The sequence below is a fragment of the Peromyscus leucopus genome, chromosome 7 (assembly GCF_004664715.2).
Source record: "Peromyscus leucopus breed LL Stock chromosome 7, UCI_PerLeu_2.1, whole genome shotgun sequence".
NCBI classification, from domain to species: Eukaryota; Metazoa; Chordata; class Mammalia; order Rodentia; family Cricetidae; genus Peromyscus; species Peromyscus leucopus.
Window position 1 is genome coordinate 107,920,069 of NC_051069.1, and position 24,736 is coordinate 107,944,804.

The 24,736-nt window shown below is 45.3% G+C and overlaps 1 protein-coding gene across 1 annotated transcript in view; it reads left to right on the top strand.

The window, feature by feature from the left end:
- Positions 1–783: 783 nt before the first annotated feature.
- Exog (exo/endonuclease G) overlaps positions 784–24,736 on the top strand; it is a 28,143-nt gene continuing 4,190 nt past the window's right edge. The window contains exons 1-5 of the mRNA XM_028856393.2: positions 784–981; positions 2,839–2,988; positions 6,976–7,115; positions 8,410–8,486; positions 11,030–11,144. Of these exons, the coding sequence (XP_028712226.1) occupies positions 837–981; positions 2,839–2,988; positions 6,976–7,115; positions 8,410–8,486; positions 11,030–11,144 (627 nt within the window). The 5' untranslated portion in view covers positions 784–836. The remainder of the gene's footprint in view (positions 982–2,838; positions 2,989–6,975; positions 7,116–8,409; positions 8,487–11,029; positions 11,145–24,736) is intronic.

A 24,736-nucleotide genomic window follows, 5' to 3' on the forward strand; every position in this document is an offset into this window, starting at 1 on the left:
ACTTCTTTTTATGGGAGCTAGAAGTCAGTAAGATAGCATTCCCTGCTTTCAGGGTTGGTTCTAGTCTGTGGGTTCCTGCTGGATACACATGGAGTTGCTAAGCACCATCTCTTATCTGCCGGCTGGACTGCTGAGACGGTTAAAGGTACCGTAGAAGCTGGAGTTTGGACTGGAGTTTGATCCCTAGAGCCTGCATAAGATGGAAGGAGAGAGTTCACTCATCAGAGATGCTCCCTGTCCTCCACATGCTCACCATGGCATGGACATACACAGACACACTAGTAATGATATAGGAAACCTTTAAAACTAAAGTGGAACCAGAACCCCATAGCTAGTGGTTTGGCAGGGATTTAAACTTCTGAGCTCTGGTCCAGAGTCTCAGGTTACCAGGGAGTACTGTTTTGCCAAGAAACTCGATAGGAGATACAGACACACAATGTGTGTGCATTTTGACTCTGAAGCTAGGCGTTGCAAACAGATCCAGTGTGGAACAGGTTTTGGAATCACACCGAGTTGGATCATGAGAACGCGTTTACTCACTATTAAAGGAGACTAAAGGAATTTTCTTCTGAGGACAGTACATGCACACCATTAAACCTAAGTCTTGACACTTAGAACCCATCCATCACCTGGCTCGGACCGGGATGGAGGCAGGCGCGCCTGCTCCAGCTGGTCACCAGGGGGCGCACGAGGCCGTCAGCTGCGAAGGGCTCTGGGCGGCGACTCCAAATCGCGCGTGCGTGCCGCGTTCCCGCGCTTGCGATTGGGCCATCCTGGCTTCGGGCCCTCGGTGTGCGCATGCGCGGCAGAGGCAACGCGCTGGCGTCTCTGGAGTTATGGCTGCGAAGAGCTTCGCTTCCCGCCTCAGGGGCTCGCGGCGGTTTCTGAATGGCTTCCTGGCCGGGGCTGTCGTGGGCGCCGCGGGAGCTGGGCTGACGGCGCTGCAGTTCCTCCGGAGCCGGGACGCGGGATCCCCGCACGGTGAGTCTGCGGGCGGGCTCCATCCCCGGGCCTCGGCCCCACCCGCCCCTTCCGCCCGCAAAGTCTTCCCCTCGCTCTGCGGGCTCGCCAGTCACCGCCTTCCGTCCGTAGCTCCACCTCGAGCTGAGACTCTGTTTGTTCTCCACCTTAGGTGCAGCACAGTGCCTGGTACAGAATTGGCCTTCAGTAAGTGTCTTAGTTTCTTTTCCTGTTGCTGTTACAAAAAACAAACACACACACACCAGCACCCGACGAAAGCGGCTTCAGGGAAGGGCTTGGTTTAGCTCCAGTTCGAGGTGCAGCCCATCATGGCGAGGAAGGAGCTCGAAGCCGCTGGCCGCATTGCTCCCACAGTCGGGAGACAGGGAGGAAGGCATGCTGCTGCTCGGCCCCCTTTTCTCCCGTCCACCCAGAGTGGGATTCCCAGCCCGGGAACGGCCCCGCCCACAGTTAAGCCGCGGGCTCCCGCGCCTGTGCATACAGCCATGATCCATCCCCCATGGGCATACCCAGAGGCCTGTCGCTCAGGTGATTCTAGATTCTGTCAAATTGACATCAACCATCCCAGCAAGTGTGTGTGAAGGAGTTTCCATGAAGGCTGTCTCCTACCCAGTTTTCCAAGCATGTAAATCCTTACGTTCCCAGGGCACCTACAGGCCCATCGCATTCCAGGACATGCTCAACCACCTGCTTCTCTGATACTTGCTTTGTGCCAGAGGAATACCCCGGCGGTTGGCGCTTGGGAAGGCATGGGGAGGAAGGAGTGACTGGTACCCGGCTCACTGTGGAGCGTGTGCTTGGTTTTTTTCCAATAGGAGAAAATACCAGTTTCCCAGCCTTCCTGCAGCATACCTACCTATCAGTCTTCCCTTGTGTTAAAACATTGGGGAGTGTTAGTGAGGGATGGTTTGAGTGGTTTTTTTTTTTTGAGTCAAGGTCTCATTGTGACCCAGCCAGGCATCAAACTTGTTGGAGTAACAGGTGTGTGCTCCCACTCATGGAATTATAGTCTTTAGGATAACTAAAATGAATACTTAGCCTGGCAGATGAGATACTGTGATGATGAAAAACTAAAATTATGGCCATTTTTGTCTCCTTAAGTATGAAGACCCTTTCCCATCCAGTTTTATCAATGATAGCTGCAGCGGCATGATGTTTTCCTTTGCGGTCTCCTTACAGTTTGAGGACTCCTTACAGTTTGAGGTGCAGACAGATTTGGAAAACTAGTAAGATCCGGTCCGTATTTCTGTTTGGTACCAGGAATTGAAGCGAGGGCCTCTAGTGTGTGCACAGCTGTTGCTGAGCTGTGCTCTGCCTGCACCCTGCACACCAGGCCTTTCTTTACGTTGTGACGGAGTGTGGCAGCACATACCTGTAAACTTGGTAGGTAGAAGTAGGAGGAGCAAAAGTTCAAGGCCCGCCTGGGTCACAGAGTGAGTTCAGTTAGCTTGAGAAATGTAGTGAGACTCTGTTTCAGAGTAAAAAGTAAAAGGATTGGGAACGTGACCCTGTTGGAATTCTTGCCTAGCGTGGGTGAGACCCTGAGTTCATTCCCCAGCGCCTAAACCAAATGCACACCCTGGAGTTGAAGCTTATTGTGAATACACAGCAGAATGTAGGCAGAGGAGGATTTTGCTAAACTGTTTTCTTTGACTTAATAAATAATTGCAAAAAATGAGGTCTGTTTGATTAGACCCTTCTATCCCCAGCACTGGGAATCACACTCCCTGGAGAGACCTTTGGGCCATTCGCTTTTAGATATCACTGTTGTCTTTGATCTTTTGTTCTTAATAAGAGTTACTAATTACTTGTTTTTATTCACCACCACCACCCCTTTTTTTTCTTTTTCTTTCTCAGAATCTGCAGAAAAAATAGTCTTGGAACAGTTTGGATTTCCTTTAACTGGAACAGAGACCAGGCGTTACACTAATCATGCCTTGTCTTATGACCAGGCAAAACGGGTGCCCAGATGGGTCCTTGAACATATATCCAAGGACAAGATCGTAGGTAGGTGGTTGCAACCAAGTTCAGGTGCTGGTGAAAGGGTTTCCAAGTTTAGAATAAGGGGACTGTTGATAATATTTTCAGTCTTTGCACCTCCCAGCACATAGAAAATGATGTTTATTTTGCTCTCTTATTAAACGGACCAAGCTTAGTATTGAAGGAGTACCAAGATCCTTCCCAGCTGTTTCAGGGACTGGGAACATCTGTATTTCAACACTTGAGTTTCAAGGCTCCATCATAAATATTGATGCAGCGAGCATCATTGTTACCTCAACAGGTTTTGTTTGAACGCCTACTAAGTGGTACTTGCACAGTGATGCCAAGCTGTGGGGTATACCCAAGGCTAGAGTGGGTAGTCTGTAGTCCTGTAGCATTTTATTTATTTCACTTTTTATTACTTATTTCCATATCTATTTATTTATTTTAGCTTTTCTTGAGACAGGGTTTCTCTGTGAACAGCCCTACCTGTTCTGGAACTCACTCTGTAGGCCAAGCTGGCCTCAAACTCACAGAGATCCTCCTGCCTCTGCTTCCCAAGTGTGCACCACCTGTGTAGTTTAACAGGGAATCAGGTTGCCCTGTCAAATAATTATGAGCATCTAATAAAGATTACTAGTGACGTTTCTGGAGGAATTGACTGCAGGTTAGGATAGCACTGTTAAGGGACAGTAAGAATGTGCTAGAGGTGGCCCCAGGAGCTGACTCTGCTTCTCTGACAAAGTGGACTGGAGAGTGATGGGAGAAGAGCATTCTTGGCAGAGAGAAGCAGTTGTGTCTTTGGAAGCCCCGATGTGAGAACACTTGGTGCACTCAAAAGGGAGGCCAAAGTGACGTGGTCTGCAGCTGTGACGTGGGTGTGAAGTCTGTTCATATATCTTCCATGGCTTGGAAGATTCTTTAATTAACATCACCAGATCTTGATAATGAATGTCAAACTGGCTTCTAAGTAGATCTATTTTAGTTTCTGCTGCCATTATTGAGTATCGGGTCTCCCAGCCTTTGCCTGTGATGATCGTTGTTATGCTTTCCCAGTCAAATAGCTGATTTTACTGTATTGATTGTCAGAGGTGGTATTTTGTGAACTATTCTTTCTCTATAAGTTGTGATAGTTTTTTTTATTTTTCCATGATAGGGTCTCATTATGTATCCCTGGCTGGCCTTAAACTCTCAGAGACCTGAATGCTGGGATTAAAGCGCATTCTACCACACCTGACTTGGGGTAGTCTTTAAAAATTGTGTTGCTGGGTGTGGTGGTGCACAGCTTCAATCTTAGGAGTGGCAGGTGTGCCTAGGAATTCAAGGTCAGCCTCTATAGAAATGAGTTCTCAGCCAGCTAGGGCTATACTGTGAGCCTGCCTCAAAAAAATAAATAGCTAAAATAAATTGATAGTACAGTAACTTTTTACTATTTTAATGATAGTATTTTTTTTCTGCTATAGTTTTTTTTTTTTAAAAAACCAGGCTAGACCAGGCTAGCCTCAGTTTATCGATCTACCTAGCTGAGGATAACCTTGGACTCCTGAGGCTTTTACATCTACCAAGTACTCAGATTACCAGGATGCCCCACTACATCCCACTTACCGTGGTAGTTTCATCCCTATTTTGTGAGTTATCATTAAATGTAAGGTCTGTATATTATCTCTCCTTCACTTTAAAATGTGTGCTGTGAGGCTGGCCAGATTGCTCAGTCGGTGAAGGTACTCGCACAGGCCGACCTGACCTGAGTCTGAGTCTCGGAGCTCCCATGAAAACAGAAGAGAACACACACACACACACACACACACACACACACACACGAAAAATGATAAGAACGTGTGCTGTCTGTGAGGATTAAAATGCTGATATCAGGATGAGCGTATACCTTTCCAGGACTTAACAAACCCAGTATCGTAGCAGGGACCTTAGAATGTCCTCGTTCAAGAGGAAACTATTGTAGAAGTTGAAAATTGATCCTAAGTTTTGTGAGTGTGTGCATATATGTCATGAATCTCCAGGGTGGACCTGCACCAGTTCACTGTGTGTGTGTGTGTGTGTGTGTGTGCAGGGTGGACCTGCACCCGACCACTCTGTGTGTGTGTGTGTGTGTGTGTGTGCGCGTGCGTGCAGGGTGGACCTGCACCCGTACACTGTGTGTGTGTGCAGGGCGGAGGACAACCTCAGAGTTAGTTTTCCTGTTTTCACCTCATTAGAAACAAGGTCTCCTGTTTGTTCCTGTTTCCCAGGCTAACTTGCCTCCAGCTTCTGGGGATTCTCCTGTCTCCACTTTGTATCTTGCTCTAGGAGCTGGGATTACAGATGTGTGTTACCATATCTGGCTTTACATGGATTCTGGGGCTCCAAACTCAGGTCCTCACACTTGGCATCAAATCTTTACTTGGCTGTATCTGTAGCCTCTAACTGTAACTTTGTGTCCCATAAATCCATTTGATTTATAATCAAGCTTAATAAGTTAAAATAATGGAAGAATTTTAATTTTATTAACTTTATCCTGCTATTGTGATCCTTTTGAGATAGGTATGAGGAAAGCAATGCTTTTTCCATTGTAAACCCGTGAGTTGGGTAGTTTTGAGGAGGTAAAGTACAGCTAACTCAGTTGCTTATAAACACTGTGTCTCAGTCACTGTTCCCATGCTGTAAAGAGACACCATGACCAAGGCAGCTCTTACAAAAGAAAGCTTTTAATTGGGGCTTGCTTACGGTTTCGGAGGGTGAGTCTCCTATCCTCATGGCGAGAGTGGCTGGAAGCATGGTGCCGGAGCAGTAGCTGAGAGCTACATCCTGATCCACTGGTAGAGAGATCTCATGCTGGGCCTAGCATGAGATTTTGAAACCTCAGCCCACTCCCAGTGACCCACCTACTCCAATGAGGTCACACCCACTCCAGCAAGGCCACACCTCCTAACCTTCTCAGCCCACCAACTGGGGACTAAGCATGCAGAGGCCTTTCTCAAAGCACCACTTACTTTCAAACACTTGTCCTATTCAGAAATCTGAGGTATTCTGAGTGGAGCTCCTACCTTAGATGTTTATTTTGTCATGGTTTAAGAGGCACTAGGCAGACAAAAGCATCTTTCTCCTTTATTCATTAATTCAGTACAAGTAAATTTGTCAGAATATAATTTTGTAAAACAATATACAAGGGGCTTTTTTTTTTTTTTTTTTGAGACAGGGTTTCTCTGTGTAGCCCTGGAACTCACTGTGTAGACCAGGCTGGCCTTGAACTCAGAGATCCACCTGCTTCTGCCTTCCAAGTGCTAGGATTAAAGATGTGTGTTGCCACCGCCCGGCTAGGGGCCTATTTTTATTGTTGGAGGATTTCCTGTGTGCACATAATGGGTTTTGATGTGTCCACCCCATACCCCGTCTCCTCCGGTTCTATTCCTCTCACCACTATTCCCTCCTAGTTTCAGGTGTGTGTGTGTGTGTGTGTGTGTGTGTGTGTGTGTATGTGTGTTTTAAACCAACCCCCAGTCCACTTAGTGCTGCCAGTTTGTGCCTGGGTGTCAGATCATCTACTGGCGCATGGGTAACCCCTCAGGCAGATTCTTGAAGCAAACTGACTCCCTCTCCCAGTAGCCCTCAGTTGCCAGTGGCTCCTCTGTGAGAAGTGGGGCTTGTGACCCCCTCCCTCTGTTGGGTTCTGTCTGGTTTGATCAGCCACTGTGGTTACCTGATGGTTCTTGTACACGTTTGTTTGGTGTGGAGCTCTCTGTGCCCCTTGCTACCTCCTTGTTTTCAGCTGAGTTCTGTCCAGGGTGGTTTACTTTAACTGAAAAAGCCAGAGTCAGAATGTGAGCGATAGCTTCACTGTATGAGAAGCATCCTGTCCTAGACCAAGCCTTGCTCAGATGAAGTATCTAAACTGTTTTAGGAACTTGAGACATGCATGTGGTCCCTAATGCCAGCTGCTTGAAGTGATACCTTCCTGCAGTAGCCAACTTGCCTGCCTCAGAGGACCCATAGATAACCATTTTGTGTGTTTTCCTTCAGGTGACGCAGACAGAAAACATTGTAAATTCAAGCCTGATCCCAGTGTCCCTTCGACCTTCAGTGCTCTCAATGAGGACTATGTTGGAAGTGGCTGGTCACGAGGACACATGGCCCCAGCAGGAAATAACAAGTTTTCCAGTGTAGGAATACTTTCGAGAGGATGAGGATGTGTGGCTGATGATCTAGGAACTAATTTATAAAGCTTGAGAATGTCCGTGTCTGTCTGTCTCTTGCCTCTAAAAACTAAATTCTAAATGTGAAGGGGGCTGAAAAGCCACTAGGAACTGAAGCTACTTGTTTTTCTGTTTCTTCACGTTTAATTTTAACTTGTGCATATAAACTGACATTTTACCACCTAGCCACACCCCAGATGTGAACGCATTTTCAGTTTGAAAAGTTTGAGAGTTGTAGCAAAGTTGAAGTTAAGTGACAGTCCATCCGGTCCAGTGGCTGCCAGGCTAGAACCATGCTTGACATGGGCGTGGTGATGGCAGCTGCTGGCTACAGATATTGGAGCAGAGCTTTGTGTGTGTCGATCAGACTTGCCAAGTGAGCGAGTTTATGGTGGCTGGAAACGGGGAGAAGAGGATGTTCCTCTGCCACTTTTGAACAAAATGTTTGGTTGTTTTTCATACCTCTTCAATAAAATCCCTGAGAGTTGGCTTTTCCTCCAGAGGCTTAAAGCCAGAATTTACTCTCAAGCTTTCTTTGGAGGCTTTTAGTCCTTGGAGCATATAAACATGCTTTTGGATGTTATAAATGGTAAGAAAAGCCAGACACACTGAACTACTTACATTATAGTTCTTATTTTCTGTTACTGTTGTTGTTACTGTTAGTTGAGACACTCATGTGGTACAGGCAGTCCTAGAGCCCGTTATGTGGCTTAGGATGACCTTGAGTTCCTGATCCCCTGCTTTCCCCTCTGAAGCGCTGGGATGATAGGCATGGGCCATGTACCCAGCTTTATAGTCTTTTTAAAAATTAATTTTTTTTAAGGCAGGGTTAGTCCTTTTTTTTTTTTTTTAATTAAAATTATTTTGTGTGTATTAGGTGTGTGCATGGATTGTATGTGGAAGCCAGAGGACAACTTTGTGGGTTCCTTCCTGTCACCTTTATATCAGTTCTGGGCAACAGATTAGGGGCAGCAAGCCTGTGGGGCAAGCACTTTTACCTGCTGAGCGAGTTCACTGGCCCTGGAGTTATTTTGCATAATGACAGAGTTTTCTGTCTTAGGATATTTATGTCTGTGTTTATCTAAATAAGTATTATTGGGTTGGGGCTCTAGATGGGTGATAGCATGATTGCCTGATGTGAGCGGATTCCAGCACTGATGAGTAGACCTGTAGGTGTTAATATGGGGCTGTCTGCATCTGCTTGTGGGGCTTCAGAAGGGAAGGCATGCTGGAATAACACGTGTTTTCATTTTTTTCACAGAAAGCCATGGCAGAAACCTTTTACCTTTCTAACATCGTGCCTCAGAATTTCGACAATAACTCTGGCTATTGGAATAGGTAGGTGCGGGCGGTGGGCAGTGACGCAGACTGTTGGCGTGTATGTGCTGTCTCTTGCTCTTCAGATGCTCTCCTGGCTGAAGGGCCAGTCTCTTTGGTGTATTTGGGAGAACAGCCTTCAGAAGATAGCCTGCCTCTTTGATCATTTGCTTCTTCTTGTCAGGTTTTGAGAGAAGCTACTGAAATGAATATTCCTGATAGTAACTGAGGGATAGTAACCTGTCCAGGGAAGGCACTTTGTGCCTGAGCTCTTTGCGGGGCACCGTCAGGTCCAAGGCTGGCCTCCAACTTGGGATTCTCCTTCCTCAGCCTCGAAGGTTCTGGGGTGACGGGTGTGCAGCACCACACCTGCCTCTTTCTGAGCTTTGCAGGAGCACAGTTTGGCATGTACAGTTCCACACAGCCATTTACCATGTTAGTGGTAGAAACAAACGGCTGTGCCTTCTGCTTTCTTTGGACATGGTTGAGTTCTGTCACGTGGTCTCCCTGAGGCCAGCACTGCCTGAGGTGGTTTTGGGCAGTGTGCTTTTTCCTGTATAATATTTTATGGTTCCGAATCAGGCTACGGGTGTGCTCCTTGGTAGACTACTTGCTTCACGTGGGCAGGGGCCATGGCTTCCATCCCTTCCACCAAAAACAAAACAAAACAGAACAGACCTGGGGAGATGGAGCACTGCTTGCTCTGCTACAGGGTCTGAGTTCAGTTTCCAGCATCACCATGGTGACTCACAACTCTCTGTATCACCATGGAACCAGTGTCCTCTTCAGGGTCTCACATGTACACTTACATACATGCAGGTAACACACACATAAAAGACAAATTTTAAAAAATAAACATTAAGAAAATGCCCTATACTTAAAAGCCCAGCGGCCAGAGAGGCGGCTCAGTGGTCAAGAGTTTATGTTGCTCTTGCGAAGGGCGGGAGTTTGGTTCTCAGCATCCGCACCAGCTAGCCCACAGCTGCCTATTGTTCCAGCTCCAGGGGTTCCAACACCTCTCCTGGCTTCTGGCACCCACACCAATGTGCATGTGTGCACACAGACACATAAAAACCACGAGAGGAATCTGTAAAGACGTCACTAGTTACCAGCCATGGCACATCTGTTTCATTGTGTACTCTAACCCCTACCACTTGCTCAGATTATAATATATGACATTATAAATTGTATTTTTAGGAGGAAAGAGTTGTTTTAAATGTAACCCACAATACTATTGTACTTAAAAAATTAACAGTAACTCTTCAGCACCAGCTTTACAGTGTTCATTCCCCTGAGGGTCTTGTTGCTGTTGGGACCCAATTAAGGTTCAGATTTAACTCATGGACCTTTGCACTCCCTGTAAAGCTTTTCCTTCCAACTTGTTAAAGCTCTGGGGTGTTTTTCTTACCCCTTCCATGTTGTGTTTGCTGATTGCACACCTGTGGGAACCTTTTACATTTTCTTTTCTCAAGGGAGCTCTTTGTAAGAAGGAGAACTTACCTTGGAACTGGGCATCTGCACTGTGAAAGAAACTCAGAGGCATGGTGGCTGGTGCTGCCTCTCCTTTAGATGTCCAAGTGCAGTATAATGAGTGCATGTCACTACCATGTCGAGGGTTATGTTGTCTCTGCCCCTAGCCCTGTAGATGGTTTCCACTAGGACAGCTGCCGCATGGGGCGGCCAGAACCTAAGAGTTGATTGTGTTGAGCTAGTAAGGGAGTCCGTGCTCCTAGTGTCTTTAGCCTTTTAGGAGAGATACATTCTGGTGCCAAGTGAAAATGGAATGACTGTTTGGTTCCAGCAAACGTGTTCTAGAAATTGCCATCACTTAGGGAATTGCAGTTTAGCATTTGACTTTTACAGGTAAGTGCAGAAGACGGTCTGAGAAACGTTTCAGTGTAAATCTTACCTTCAGCTTCAGATGGGATGAGCTTGCAAAGCTACAGTTGTGATACTGCGTAGCCTTGGCTGGCCTGGAACTCACTGTGTAGATAAGACTGGTCTCTAACCTATACAGACCTATACAGATCCTCCTGTCTCTGCCTCCTGGGTGCTGGGATTAAAGGTGTGCGTCATCATGCCCGATTTGATGTGTGTGTGTCTGTTTTAATAGTTTGAAGTTCAAAAGACTGCTTTAAATTTTTTTTTGTTGTTTGTTTTTTGTTTTTCCAGACAGGGTTTCTCTGTGTAGTTCTGGCTGTCCTTGAACTCGCTTTGTAGACCAGGCTGGCCTTGAACTGAGAGATTCGCCTGCCTCTGCTTCCTGAGTGCTGGGATTAAAGATGTGTACTACCACCTACTAGCTTTAAAATTTTTTTTAGACAGGGTCTCACTGTGTAGCCCTGGCTGGTCTGAAACTCTTTGTAGACCAGATTAACCTTGAACTCCCAGAGATCTAATTGCTTCTGCCTCCTTGGTGCCGGGACTACAGGTGTGTGCCACTATGGGCATCCCTAAGTTAATTTCTTCAATGAGATCTTGGTGTCTTTCCTAGGGATGGGTGACTTGCTGCTTTCTTACATGTATGCCTGTGAACATGTAACATATTTTGATTTGTTTTTCAGAATAGAAATGTATTGTCGTGAGCTGACGGAGAGATTTGAAGATGTTTGGATAGTATCAGGACCGTTAACCTTACCTCATACTAGAAGTGATGGAAAGAAAACAGTTAGTTACCAGGTAGGGACTTGTAACATTCAAGCTTATGTTGTTCCATGAACTCATAATCTCATTCGATGCTCTGTTTTTAATTTCATTTATTCAGCATTATTTACTGGGCACCTGTTGGGATTATAGGTATAGAGGATACAATAAAAACAGTCATTGACTTGAAGATGTTTACAGTTAACGGAAGACATTCAACATCCTATTGTGTTAGAGTTTCTTTTTTCTTTCTTTCTTTAATGTTCGAGACGCTGGAATACTTACGGAGAGCAGAAAACAGGCTAAGTGTATGAGAGATTTTAGTGATGTTAGAGACATAAAAGACTGTAAGTACTGCTGCGGAAGGCTTGGTGGTGGGGAATTCTGGAGCATTTTTACGGTAGTGCATTGGCAGACTGAGTGTTCTACCAACCCAGTGTGACTGGATCTCTTCATGGAGAGGCCCCTGAGGACTGTGCAGGTACTGTGTGCTCCACAAAGGGTAGGGCAAGAGGTGGAGTATTTGGAGGGAATAGAGCAGGTGTTTAGTGAATGCTGGCTAGGTTACGGGTTGTTATTCTGTCTAGACCAGATGTGCCGTGCGGTGTCAGCAACTGATGTGGTGGTATTGTGTTCCCCAAAATATTGTGTACCCTAATAAACTTATCTGGGGTCAGAGAACAGAAAAGCCACTAGATACTAAGGATAGGCAGTGGTAGCACACGCCTTTAATCCTAGCATTCCAGAGGCAGAAATCCATGTGTTCAAGGATACAGTCAAGCATGGTGACTCATGCCTTTAATCCCAGAAAGCATCCCAGAAAGTGAGCCTTTAATCCCAGGGAGTGGTGGTAGAAAGCAGAAAGATATATAAGGCATGAGGACCAGAAACTAGAAGTATTTGGCTGGTTAAGCTTTAGGCTTTCGAGCAGCAGTTCAGCTGAGAGCCATTGGGATGAGGACACAGAAGCTTCCAGTCTGAGGAAACAAGACCAGCTGAGAAGTTGGCTAGGTGAGGTTAGCTATGGCTTGTTCTGTCTCTTTGATCTTCTAGTATTCACCCAATAACTGACCTCAGGTTTGATTTTATTAGTAAGATCTTCTAAGATTCCTGATACAACCTGATGCTTTCAACAGGTTCTCAGGACGCCTGCTTCACTGTCCTTGCCGGGGACTTCTGGTCATGATGTCCAGTCCTTCTGAGTGGTTGGGAAGGAGGGCAGAAGAATTTGTTCCTTAAGACTAATTCGTTTCAGATTTCTGGCCAAATTGCTAATTTAATTTTAGTTTTTTTTTTTGTTTTTGTTTTTGTTTTTTAAATAATCTTAGAATTTGCCAAGTGTTGGTGGAGCACATGGCTTTAATCCCAGCACTCAGGAGGCAGAGGGAGGTGGATCTCTGAGTTCAAGAACAGCCTGGGCTACAGAGTGAGTTCCAGAACAGCCAGGAGTACACAGAAACCCTGTCTCAGAAAAAAAAAAAAAAAAAAAAAAATCTTAGAACCAACCGCGGAGAGCTGCCTGTTGTTTTTGGTTTTGATGTAATTAATTATTTTGATGTATTAATTTTTGGCTTTGCCTGGAGCCTCTTACTCTCAACCACCAAAAAGTCTGGTGACTGTAAACCACCTGAAATGGTTAACTTACAGTTTTACTTTTGTTTTGTGAAATTGAGAGATTTCTGTAAATAGCTTGCTGTGTAATAAAATTTTACTCACTATAAAAGGAAAAATTGACTTTTTTTTGTTTTTCGAGACAGGGTCTCTCTGTGTAGCTTTGCACCTTTCCTGGAACTCACTTGGTAGCCCAGGCTGGCCTCGAACTCACAGAGATCCTCCTGGCTCTGCCTCCCAAGTGCTAGGGTTAAAGGCGTGCACCACCACCGCCTGGCAAAATTGACTCTTAATTTGGTGTCTTATGTAATTTTTTTCTTTCTTAATTATATTTATTATTTAAAACAGTTTTTAAATTTAAATATATTTTGATCATAGCCTTTTCTCCCCCAAGTCCTTCCAGACCCCCCTTCTACCCACCCAGCTTTAGGTTTGTTCTCAAAAAACCCAAAAACCTAATATAACAACCCTCCTCCCCAAACCAAGACAACACCCGAAAAGATAAAAAACCAAACCCATATATGTATGTATATATATTGGCATGATGTTTCTGTTACCTGTGTTGTTCAAATGCAATAGTGAAAAATGTACATTTTATGTACTGCTTTTCTTGCTGGATATGATTTTCTAAACTACAGCTTATAAAAGTGTGTGACCTACTTTGTCCTGAGAGGACTTAGAAGCAGTGATACTGGCTTTTAGCCCAGGCAGATCTTATTTTCTAGAAATCACCTCTTGCTAAATGGCCCCAGCACTTTAGAGAAGCGGCTGGTTCCCTCCAGAGTAGTCTGTGTAGGGAAAGCACAAAAGTGGAACATCTTGTCCCCAGGCAAGGCAGTACTCAAACAGACCTGTCAGAGAGATACAGGAAGGAGCTGGAAGGAGCTCCCACTTACCATATCTGACTAAATGTGAAAGCAAGTGGAGTGAAGCCCTGCGGGGTTAGGTCAGAATACCACTGGTGGGTAAAGACACAGGTTGCAGGGGACCTTCCTGACTGATGTCAGCCAGGGAATTGGCAGGAGTGGAAGCCGTAAGGAGCATTCTGCAGCCATTACAGTAACAAGTGACTCAAGCAGGAATCATCAGTTGGTGGCAGAGTGTGGGCAGAGTTCTGTGAGGAACAGGGGTGTACTCACCTCCCCATAAGTCATTTAATGATCAAAAAGGTGAGAAATGATGACTTTACCTTCCTAACCAAGTGACCAAGGTTAGTCTCTCTAGCAGTGGCACTTACTTGTGGTGTGCTGTATGGAGGAGGAAAGACACCTCTGCAGAAAAGCGTAACATTCAGTCCCATTGTGTGGAAAGGGCGGGCGGAGCCCAGGGGAGGCTTTATCAAAGAGAGAGGCCGTGTCCAGAACACAGGTTGGGGAACCAGCCGCCGACCTTTAGTAACTGAGATGAAGACAGAACTTGCACTGTGGCCTTAGAGGCAGAAAACAAGGCTGCTGAGTAATGTTCGGGGACAGCTGGCTACATTTGACGCTTAGAGACGAGATGATTGTACTCAATTTCCTGGTTTGGTAATTGGTCTGTGACTGTGTAAGTGAATGCCTCTGTAAGAAGACAGTACATCCTGGAGGATCAAGGAGTGGGTCTGTGACTTAGTTTAAATAAGTTTAGGGACAACAGAAAAGAGAATGATAAAGAAATCAAGGAAAATGTTAACAGTTGGTAGGTATAGGTGAATAGTGGAGTTCTTGGAGCATTTACAAAGTCTGTTTGAAATTCAGAATTGAAAAAACAAAGATGCTGCGTCTCCCTCCGTTCTCAGTTTTCGTTTCGCTGGAACATGTGATACTATCAGCGGTGTGACTTGGCTGTTCGTTTATCAGTGGATGATGTTCAGTGTGGTCAAGTAGCCTGAAGAGTTTCTAGAGACCCGGCAGCTCTCCTCACAGTGATCAGATTCGTGAGGTCAGTCAGGGTCAGCTTCCTGAAGGGTGTATTTTGAGTGATGGTCTTGGTATTTGTTTTTACCTTAAAGTTTTATTTGTCTCAGGTCCTTTTCTGGGCTTCTGAGCCTGTATCATTCCATGTCTCTGTTAATTTATGGAGCCTAGTGGTCTTTTTTGTTTGTTTGTTTTTTCAAGACAGGTTTGTCTGTGTAGCCCTAGCTATCCTGGAACTCACTCTGTAGACCAAGCTGGCCTCGAACTCAGAGATCCACCTGCCTCTGCCTCCCGAGTGCCGGGATTAAAGACTTGGCACCACCACCACCACCACCACCACCACCACCTGCCAGAACACACATTCTTGGCCTAGCTTCGGCAGTCTCTGGCGTCTCCCTCTTTCGTATTCCTGTCCAGCCCTGTTGGCCCCTGAGGTCTGTCGAAAACAAAACCAGCGTTCACGGTATTACATGTGTAAGTCGTGTGTTTGGGTCTGTGGGAAGAGAGAGGATTCTGTGTCAGGCCTGTGCCCCCTGAGAGACACATGTGACAACAAAGGACAGGACACAGAGTGGAGGGAGAAGGTGGCAGGGAGCCAGGCTGCAGTTTTTAAGAATGTAGTGATGCACTTTCCCTTTCTAGTTCTGATGGTTCAGGTCACTCAGTGTCACTCTTTTCAAAAAGAGAAACCAGTAGCTTTCTCAGATATTATTCTTGGATCCCTTTAACTTTCTGTTCCTCCCCCAGCTTTCTCCTCCTTTTCTTTCATTCAGTATGTTTATTTATTTACTTACCTTTAAAGACAGTTTTGCTGAGTTGCCCAGGCTGTTCTGGAATTTCTGAGGTCAAGCAATCCTCCTGTGGTAGCCTCCCAAGTGGATTGGGACTGCAGTGTACACCATGTGCCTAAACTGTTCAGCACACTTTTTTTTTTTTTTTTTTTTAAAGATTTATTTATTTATTATGTATACAGTGTTCTGTCTGCATGTATGACTGCAGGCCAGAAGAGGGAGCCAGATCTCATTACAGATGGTTGGGAGCCACCATGTGGTTGCTAGGAGTTGAACTCAGGACCCCTGGAAGAGCAGTCGGTGCTCTTAACCGCTGAGCCATCTCTCCAGCCCCTGTTGAGCACACTTTTATTAAGCGTCTAGTGTATACCTGGGATAGCTCTTAGGTGCTTCAGAGTAAAAAGGCAAACAAGGGCCATATAGGAAAAGGAACAGTAAAGGATCACGGAGGAGGAGAGAGGGAGAAAAGGTCGGGTTGGGCGCGGAAACGTAGTTAAAGTGAGAGAGAAGCCAGCCGAGGTTGATGTCCATGGAGCGGTGCTCTGCAGTGTGACAGCAGTTGGTGGTGAGGAGGAGGTGGGGTGGGGCAGATGGAGAAGCCTGGACTGTGTGGAGATAGGATGCTCCTGCAGGGTTTTGATCAGGAGGGGGTGTAATCTGGTTTACATTTGCAAAGCCTAGTTTGGCTAGCTGCTTGTGAGAACAAGTGGAAATAGGAGTTGACGGTCGAGCAGCTAGTGGAGCTCGAGAGAAAAACCACTCCAGCGCAAGGGGTGGGGAGGCAAGGCTTCCTGGGCTTCCTGTGGGGAAGGAGGAAGGAGTCTAGTCACATTCCATCTGAGATGGTAACAACCAGAGGAGAGACTTTGGGGGTTACGCTTTGTCATTTTGAGATTTGATGACCACTCAGAGGTCATCATGATGCGTGAGTTTGCACCTCAGAGGACAGGCTTGGTGTCTAGATCGGCTTGGAGTCATTAGTACACATGGACTTAGAGCTAGAATAGCTACATGAGCGTAGATGGCGGGCCGTTGGAGGTCCGCACCCTGGTAGTCAGGCCTGAGGTCTAAAGTATCATCAGAGTCAGGAGGAGGAGGAGGAGAGGAGGCGGAGGAGAAGCGGGAGGGTGGTCAAAGCTGACAGCATAGTTCAAGGGGAATGATAATGTGGTCACGGGCCACTGGCAAACTCACGAGCAGTCTTAGTTATTGTGTTTTTATTACATTTAGCGTAGGTCTACTTAGTCTTAAGTTCCCCAAGCCCCTTTTCCTATATTCTCTCTTGTGTTATGTTAGGGTTCAGCCTGTTTCTAGAAGAGGCAATGTAGGTAAACTTTCTACTCTTTGCTAATCCTAAAACTCTAGGAATATGTTCCAGAATTTACATGCCTGACGAGCTCTCTCTAGGGAATTTGACATGGACCATAGGGTTTGAGAAGCATTCCTTTCGAGAGTGTTAGCTTCATCCTTGAGTCAGAACAAGGCCATTGCTTTTGTGGCATACTACTTCTCCAGGAGCCCTGCTTCTGAGGTCTGCATGACAAGTTGACTCTTGAGTATTCTCTCTGCTGTTTGGCTTGTCATGTGTGTTTACCACATTTATTTTTAGCTTTTTATAGTGGGTGGAGAGAGCCCCAAAGAGTGGGGCGAAATTCTCTACCTTTAGTGCTCACTGTTTGGAAGGCCTTTCTTTGCTGTGGTTTTTTGGAAGGGACTGTGTGAGCCCTGGTCACTGTCATATGTCATGTATATATACAGAAGTTGAGTGTTGACAAGACTTGGTCCTCTAGTTGTCTAGTTTTTATCTTCCTCAGAGACCTGCCTCGTGACTTCTGACTTAATGTTCTTATTTTCACTAGTAGATTTCTCTATAGTAATGTAGGTTTAGCTAGTTTGGGTGTTATTTTCCAGGTCAAACTTGACTCCAACTAAACATTTAAACATTTAAACCCAAGATACCGTCTGTTAGTAATTAAATTAGAAAAAGAAACTTTTGCTATTTTAAGAATTTAGTTGGCCCCATCCCTAACCCAGGAGGTATCTTCAATTGATAACCACATGCAAATAAAAATAGAGTTTTCTCCAAGGAAGTCTCACTGGGAAACAGGCTGCAGACCCAGCAGTAGATGGTCAACCAATAACCAACTCTACTGCATGTTGAGGATTCCCTGCCTCCTAATGTCGTGTGTGGGCTTTTTAAAAAATTAGTCTTATTTCTTTATTTTATTCATATATATTTCTCTCTCTCTTTTTTTAACCCTACAAGTCCTTTGTGTATGTAGTACATCTTCCAGTTTTGTGTTTTGATGGGATTCCTAAGTGTGCTAATGAATGGTCTCTGCATCTGTGTCTGTTTCTTGTGCCTTTTCTTGGCTCTTTCCCTTCTGTTGGTTTTGTCCTTGTGGTTTGAAAGAAAATGACCCCCTAGGCTCATGGGAGTGGCACTATTAGGAGGTGTGGCCTTGCTGGAGTAGGTATTGTGTTATTGGAGGAAGTGTGTCATTGGGGGCGGGCTTTGAGGTCTCGGATGCTAAAGCTAGGCCCAGTGTAGGTAACTCTCCTTTCCTGCTGTCTGGATCCAGATGTAGAACTCTCAGCTGCCTCTCCAGCGCCATGTCTGCCTGCATGCCACCATTCTTGCCATCATGACCATAATGGACTAAACTCTGAACTGTGAGCCAGCCCCAATGAAATGTTTTCCTTATAAGAGGTGCCCTCGTCTCTTCCCAGCAGTACAAACCCAACTAAGACAGCCCTAGTCCAGTGTGCTAGTTTTGTTTTATCTTATATTGTTCCTTAGAGGCCTGCTTCTTTTCTCTTTTTTAAGGTTATTTATTTATTTATTTATTATATACACAGTGTTCTGCCTGCAGGCCAGGAGAAGGCGCCAGATCTCATTACATGTTGGGAGCCACCATGTGGTTGCTGGGAATTGAACTCAGGACCTCTGGATGAGCAGCCAGTGCTTTTAACCGCTGAGCCATCCCTCCAACCCCGCCTGTTTGTTTTCTAATGAGAGTCAGAAAGAAGGTAGATCTGAATGTGAGGGGAGGGAGGAGAAGAGGGAGAGGAAACCATAATCAGAATATGTTATGTGAGAAAAAAAATTTTCTATCTCCCCCCCCCCCAAGATTTATTATGTATACAGTGTTCTGCCTGCAGGCCAGAAGAGGGCACCAGATCTCTTTATAGGTAGTTGTGAGCCACCAAGTGGTTGCTGGGAATTGAACTGAAGACCTTTGAGCCATCTTTCCAGCCCTCTTCCTTTGTCTGTCTTTCTTTTCTTTCCTTTTTAGACAGACTTTCTCTGCATAGCCTTGGCTGTCTTGGAACTTACTCTGTAGACCAGGTTGGCCTCAAACTCAGATTCAATTGTCTTTGCCTGCCCAGTTCTGGGATTGAAGGAGTGGACCACCACCGCCTAGCAATAATTTCCAATAAAAGGAAAAAAATAACAACAAAAAGGATTTAACTGGGGAAAAAATGTATTTGTGTGTACACGTAGATGCCTGTGTAAGCTTGGAATTTCACTAAAGAGAGTACATCTGAGGGACGGTGAGGCTGGGAGTGGGAGAGGTGGGGTGGGGAAAGGGGTGGGGTCGGGAGAGGCAGCCTGTGCTGAGAAACAGTAAGTAGTACATCTATGTAGAAGAGGCAGAAGAGATGAAGGGCTGGGGCCTGGTTGCAGAAACCTGAATGTCCAGGTAAGACATTCAGACAGTTCTTTAGCATGTGGGACCTTTTATAAGCATCAATTCCAATCAGGCATCTGTGGGTCTAGTGGTGTCCTTTTATGGTATTTGGATGGGGACACACATTGAACAGCCCTTTGAGAGCAGCCAGACCTCTGAAGGAACAGTGTGAATGAACTGTGTGCTCTGTCTCCAAGGGGGTGTAGCAGGAATCTTAAAAAGTTCTTATTAATAAAATCAAATCTGAGGCCAGTTATTAGGGTGAACACTGGAAGATCAGAGAGACAGAACAAGCCACAGCTAACCTCACCTGGCCAACTTCTCAGCTGGTCTTGTTTCCTCAGACTGGAAACTTCTGTGTCCTCATCCCAATGGCTCTCAGCTGAACTGTGCTTGAAAGCCTGAATGCTTAACCAGCCAAATGCTTCTAGTTTCTGGTCCTCATGCCTTATATACCTTTCTGCTTTCTGCCTCACTCCCTGGGATTAAAGGCATGAGTCACCATGCTTGGCTGTATCCTTGAACATGTGGATTTCTGCCTCTGGAGTGCTAGGATTAAAGGCGTATGTACCAACATTTTCTAGCCTAATTATCTAGTGGCTTTTCTGTTCTCTGACCCCTGATAAGTTTATTAGGGTACACAATATTTTGGGGAACACAATACCACCGCACTTCCCCTTTTTTGTCTATTCATTTGTAATTTTCATTACTTATTTAAAACAAGTAGTTCCTTTTTAGAAGTATTTTTCTTTTCATAATTGATTCAGTAATCTACCTTTTGTCATTTTTATATCTTCCCCTTTTTCTTTTTAGAATAGATTGAGTGATCTACCCATTTATCATATTATTTCTTTATCTTTTTTCTCAGAGTAGATTTCAATGATCTACCTCAAATCTATATTCTCTTTTTTTCTTTTTTAAACAAAAACTCAGAATCTAATCTCCATGTTCAGCTTTTTTCCTGACCATTAACAATTAACTTGTAACCAACCATCATAAACAATGACAATATCTATAACTCAAACGACCAAAAACCTCCCATCCCACCTCTTGGGAATGTGGGTGTCGTTTTTCTTAAGATTACTTCCTGCTTTCTAGGGGTGATGACATCTTTAAGGAATCCTGAAAATAATTTTTTTGGGTTAACTGTCAAGTCCTGTATCATTTGCCCAGTCACTGCATAATGAGAAAGTGCAGGGCTTGTCTCAAGTCCTTGTTCAAGTAGTTTGTCAGGCTGGATCATCTCAGCTAGCCATCTCTGTAGCAGGAGTCTTAAAGAGTCTTATTAATAAAATCAAACCTGAGGCCAGTTATTGGGGTGAACACTGGAAAATCAGAGAGCTAGAACAAGCCACAGCTAACCTCATCTCGTCGGATCCTCAGCTGGTCCTGTTTCCTCAGACCGGAGGCTTCTGAGTCTCATCCAGAATGGGTCTCAGCTGAACTGTGCTGCTCAAAATCTAAAAGCTTAACCAGCCAAATGCTTCTAGTTCCTGGTCCTCACGGCTTATATATCTTTCTGCCTTCTACCATCATTCCTGGGATTAAAGTCGCTTTCTGGGATTAAAGGTGTGAGTCACCATGCTTGGCTGTATCCTTGAACACATGGATTTCTGCCTAGCTCTGCCTCCCAAGTGCTGGGATTAAAGGCGTGTGCTACCACTGCCTATCTATGTTTAATATTGTGGCTGTTCTGTCTCTGACCCCAGATAAGTTTATTAGGGTGCACAGTATTTCGGGGAACACAATACCACCACACATCTCAAAATTGTCCTAAGCAGTTTGTAGTCCAAAGCAGATCTTTCTGTGGTGTTAATCAGCTTAATAGCTTTGCCATAGTCCTTGTGGAATCATCACTGTGGAGTCCTGTGTCTTTTTGAAGATTTCAAAGTCGCTGTCACTGTTAGGTGTGGTCATGGTTCACTGCAGACTTTTTTTTTTTTTTTTTTTTGTGCCTCCTCTGTGGTTTGGAACAATCACAGTCTGATAAATGTCTGTCTCTCGGAACCATGAACATTCTTCCCTAGAACAGAAAATCTTCACAGCAATTTCTCCCCACCATTTGTCTTGCCAAACTTTTCCAAACTGACCTTTGCTGATGCTTTCTTGTAACACGATGGTCCTGGCAATTCTTCTCTGAACCAGCAGCAGTAAACCCTTCGTTCCAGGTAGCAGCATCACCGCAGTCACCAACACGATGAGAAGGAGCTGGCAACGTAGAGCAGTTGGGAGTTAGGCATGGCGATTCTGAGTCACGAGGCCACTTTAGATTCCTGCTTGTTTTCAGCCATACGCTACGTCAGGAGACCGTACTGACCCAACGTGGGGACACCTAGGTTTGCTGGGCAGGCAGTGGAGCACGCGTGCGTGTCAGCTTTGGAGAAGTGAAGCAAGCATGCTGGCATTCAGTGAGGGCCAGCACTTACACTGTGCATCGTGTAGGTACCTTTCAGCATGCCGTCACTTCGTCCTCACCACAGCCCTTACCACACATAGCAGTTGTTCTTTTACACACAAGGAAACAGGATTGTAGGGGTCAAGCCCAGGTCATACAGCTCGTGATTGAAAAGGGGAGATCCAGACCTGGATCTGTCTGTCTGCACACTTGATGCTCAGTCAGCATTGTCCTTTGAGACTCTCAAAGGTCTGTGGCAAAGGGATGACCAAGTGCCTGGACTGAGAGCGTGAGGCCATTGGTAATGGAAGACGCTGTGGGTAGAGACCGGGAGTATCTGCTAGCATGCAGAAATAACAGAAAATGGGCCAAGAGGGTTCCTTACAGCCAGGCAGAAATGTCCACTAGAATCTGGGGGAGTGGATCACAGCACCCTAGAACTTGAGTACGTGTGAGCCTCGGGGAGGATTAGTAGCAGTGATGTTATCAGAAGTGAACCCTCTGACAGCTTGAATCAGGGTCACCCTTGTGTAGCTGAGGCCATCCATGCGCTTTCTCTGATGCGTCCACTCCAAGAGAGATGTGGAACATACCTGAAGATTTGAACATTGTAAATGACCTGATGAGAGGTGGTACGTGAGCAGGAACAGCCTGCCCTTCACTCGGGAGCCTCAGTCCAGTTACTCGTAGGGAGAGAGAAAATCGGAAATCTGCCCCAAGAATCTGGAAGTCTAGGGAAACTTTGTTCATTTACATATCTGCCCCCTGCCTGGAGCAGTTGCCCAGCGGGTGGAGGCTGTGTTTGGTTTGAGCTGCTTCACCAGCAGATGGCCGCTGGCTTCTGCTGACACAAGACTCCCACCATTCCTGTTGACTTCCTTTCCCGTGTCTCCTCGCTGTCCCTTCTGTCTCCTAAGTGTAGATGGAGGCCATGTCTTCCAAACTACTATCTTTTTTCTTTCTTTCTTTCATGTGATTGGCATTTTAAGGGCTCAGTCTCTTGATGTGTCCTAGCAGTCTTCTTTTGGTCTGCCTTCCTTTCTTTCTTGTCTTATTGGGATGGTGTCATTAAGTACATTTATCTTAAGAACTTTAGTCAAGACATAATAATGATACGACATTACACATAGGGGGCTAAACCTGTATCGTGTCTTGCCAACTTCTTCTGGAACTGGGGGGGGGCACTTGTGGTTGTGACAGGGATAAGTTGTTAGATAGTCTCTTAGAAGGAAGGAAGCAAGCTCCAGGCAGTATATAGGAAATAACCAACTTACATGTGAGTCCATTGTACGTCTGTTCTGTGTGTTCTATTTTCTGGTCACTTCCAGTTGGTGGATTTCCAGTTTTTGTTAGCCTTGACAAGACTTCAAGGTCCTGAGCATTTTAATAGCAGCGGTGATCTCCTCTGTGAAACATTTTTATCCAGATCTTTTGTGAAAAGGTTTGTTGCTGATGTACTGATATTAAAAGCGTGATTCGTGTTAAGCCATATAGAAACCCTTCGTTCACAGTCATTTATGTTCACCTGGATTTCTCTTTCTGAGCCTGCTGCTGACCTTTAACTGGTCTAATCTTGCTGGAGCCCATGTTTTCCCACTATCCCTCTGCAAAACCTGTCTTTTGAATGACATCCACCATAAAAAATAGTTTTTATAGGTCTTGGGGATTTTGAAATCTTTTTTGTTACTGTTATGAGCAGTGTCCCTTGTAGCCCAGGCTGTCCTTGAACCCCTGATCCTCCTGCCTCTACTTCTCAAGGTTCTGGGATTATAAGTATGCACCGTCATACTGGAGCACGAATCTCAAAAGGTCTTATTAATGAAAACAAACCTGAGCCAGGTATTGGGGTGAACGCTGAAAGATCAGAGAAGCAGAACAAACCACAGCTTCCTCACTTTGCCAGTTCCTCAGCTGATCTTGTTTACTCAGACTGGAAGCCTCTGAGTCTTCATCCAAAATGGATCTCAGCTGAACTGCTACTCATAGCCTGAAAGCTTAACCAGGCAAAGCTTAACCAGGTCTAGTTCCTGGTTTTCACGCCTTATATACCTTTCTGCTTTCTGCCATCACTTCCTGGGATTAAAGGCGTGAGTCACTGTGCCTGGCTGTTTCCAGTGTGGCCTTGAACTCACAGAGATCCAGACAGATCTCTGCCTCTGGAATACTAGGATTAAAGGCATGTGCTACCACTGCCTATCCTCTATGTTTAATATTATGGCTGTTCTGTTCTCTGACCCCCTAGATAAGTTTATTGGGGTGCACAATATATCAACCACATCATATTCTCCTTTACCCCCCTCTGTCTGTGTCTCTGTCTCTTTGGATACAGGGTCTCATATAGCACTGGGTGGCTCCAAACTCAGACTCACAGTAATCCCCCTGCCTTTGCCTCCTATGTGCTGGGATTAAAGGCTTGTGCCACCTTCTTTTCTTCTTCTTCTTCTTCTTCTTCTTCTTCTTCTTCTTCTTCTTCTTCTTCTTCTTCTTCTTCTTCTTCTTCTCCTTCTCCTTCTCCTTCTCCTTCTCCTTCTCCTCCTCCTCCTCCTCCTCCTCCTCCTCCTCCTCCTCCTCCTCCTCCTTCTCCTCCTCCTCCATCTCCATCATCAAACTAGCATGTCAGTGTGTCATAACAGTTCTGTGAGGGCATTTGGGGATTGCTGGTACTGTTTGTACAGGAAGAAAGGAGGCTGAGTTGTAGCTTATGGCAAAGTGGAACCTGAGTAGAAGTCTAGTCTACTGAACCTTGTACATTCTAGGAACATTTTCTCAAAGGAAGAAAAGCTTACATGTATTGCTGAGTTACCTATAAGGAAGAGAATCCAAAATTATTTTAAGATTACTTATGTCTCAATTTTTTTATTGTTGTTTTGTTTATTTTTTATTTTGAGACAGTTTTTTTTTTCTTTTTTTTTTTTTTTTTTTTTTCTGTGTAGCCCTCCCTGGCTGTCCTGGAACTCACTCTTTAGACCAGGCTGGCCTCAAACTCAGAGACCACCTGCCTCTGCCTCCCGGGTGCTGGGATTAAAGGCATGTGCTACCACCACCAGGCTATAAGCCTCAAATTTAAGGAAGAAACAGTGGGTTTTGAATTTCCAAACAGGCATGGTCTCTTTTAGATGTGCTGAGAACAAAGTAGACTGACTTGGACAAGATGATGAGTTGATTTAATTTTCTAGTTACTCATAGGGAAGGTCATGACTAGAAGAGTCTCATGTTCCAGTTTTGAATAGGAACAGTGGCAAGG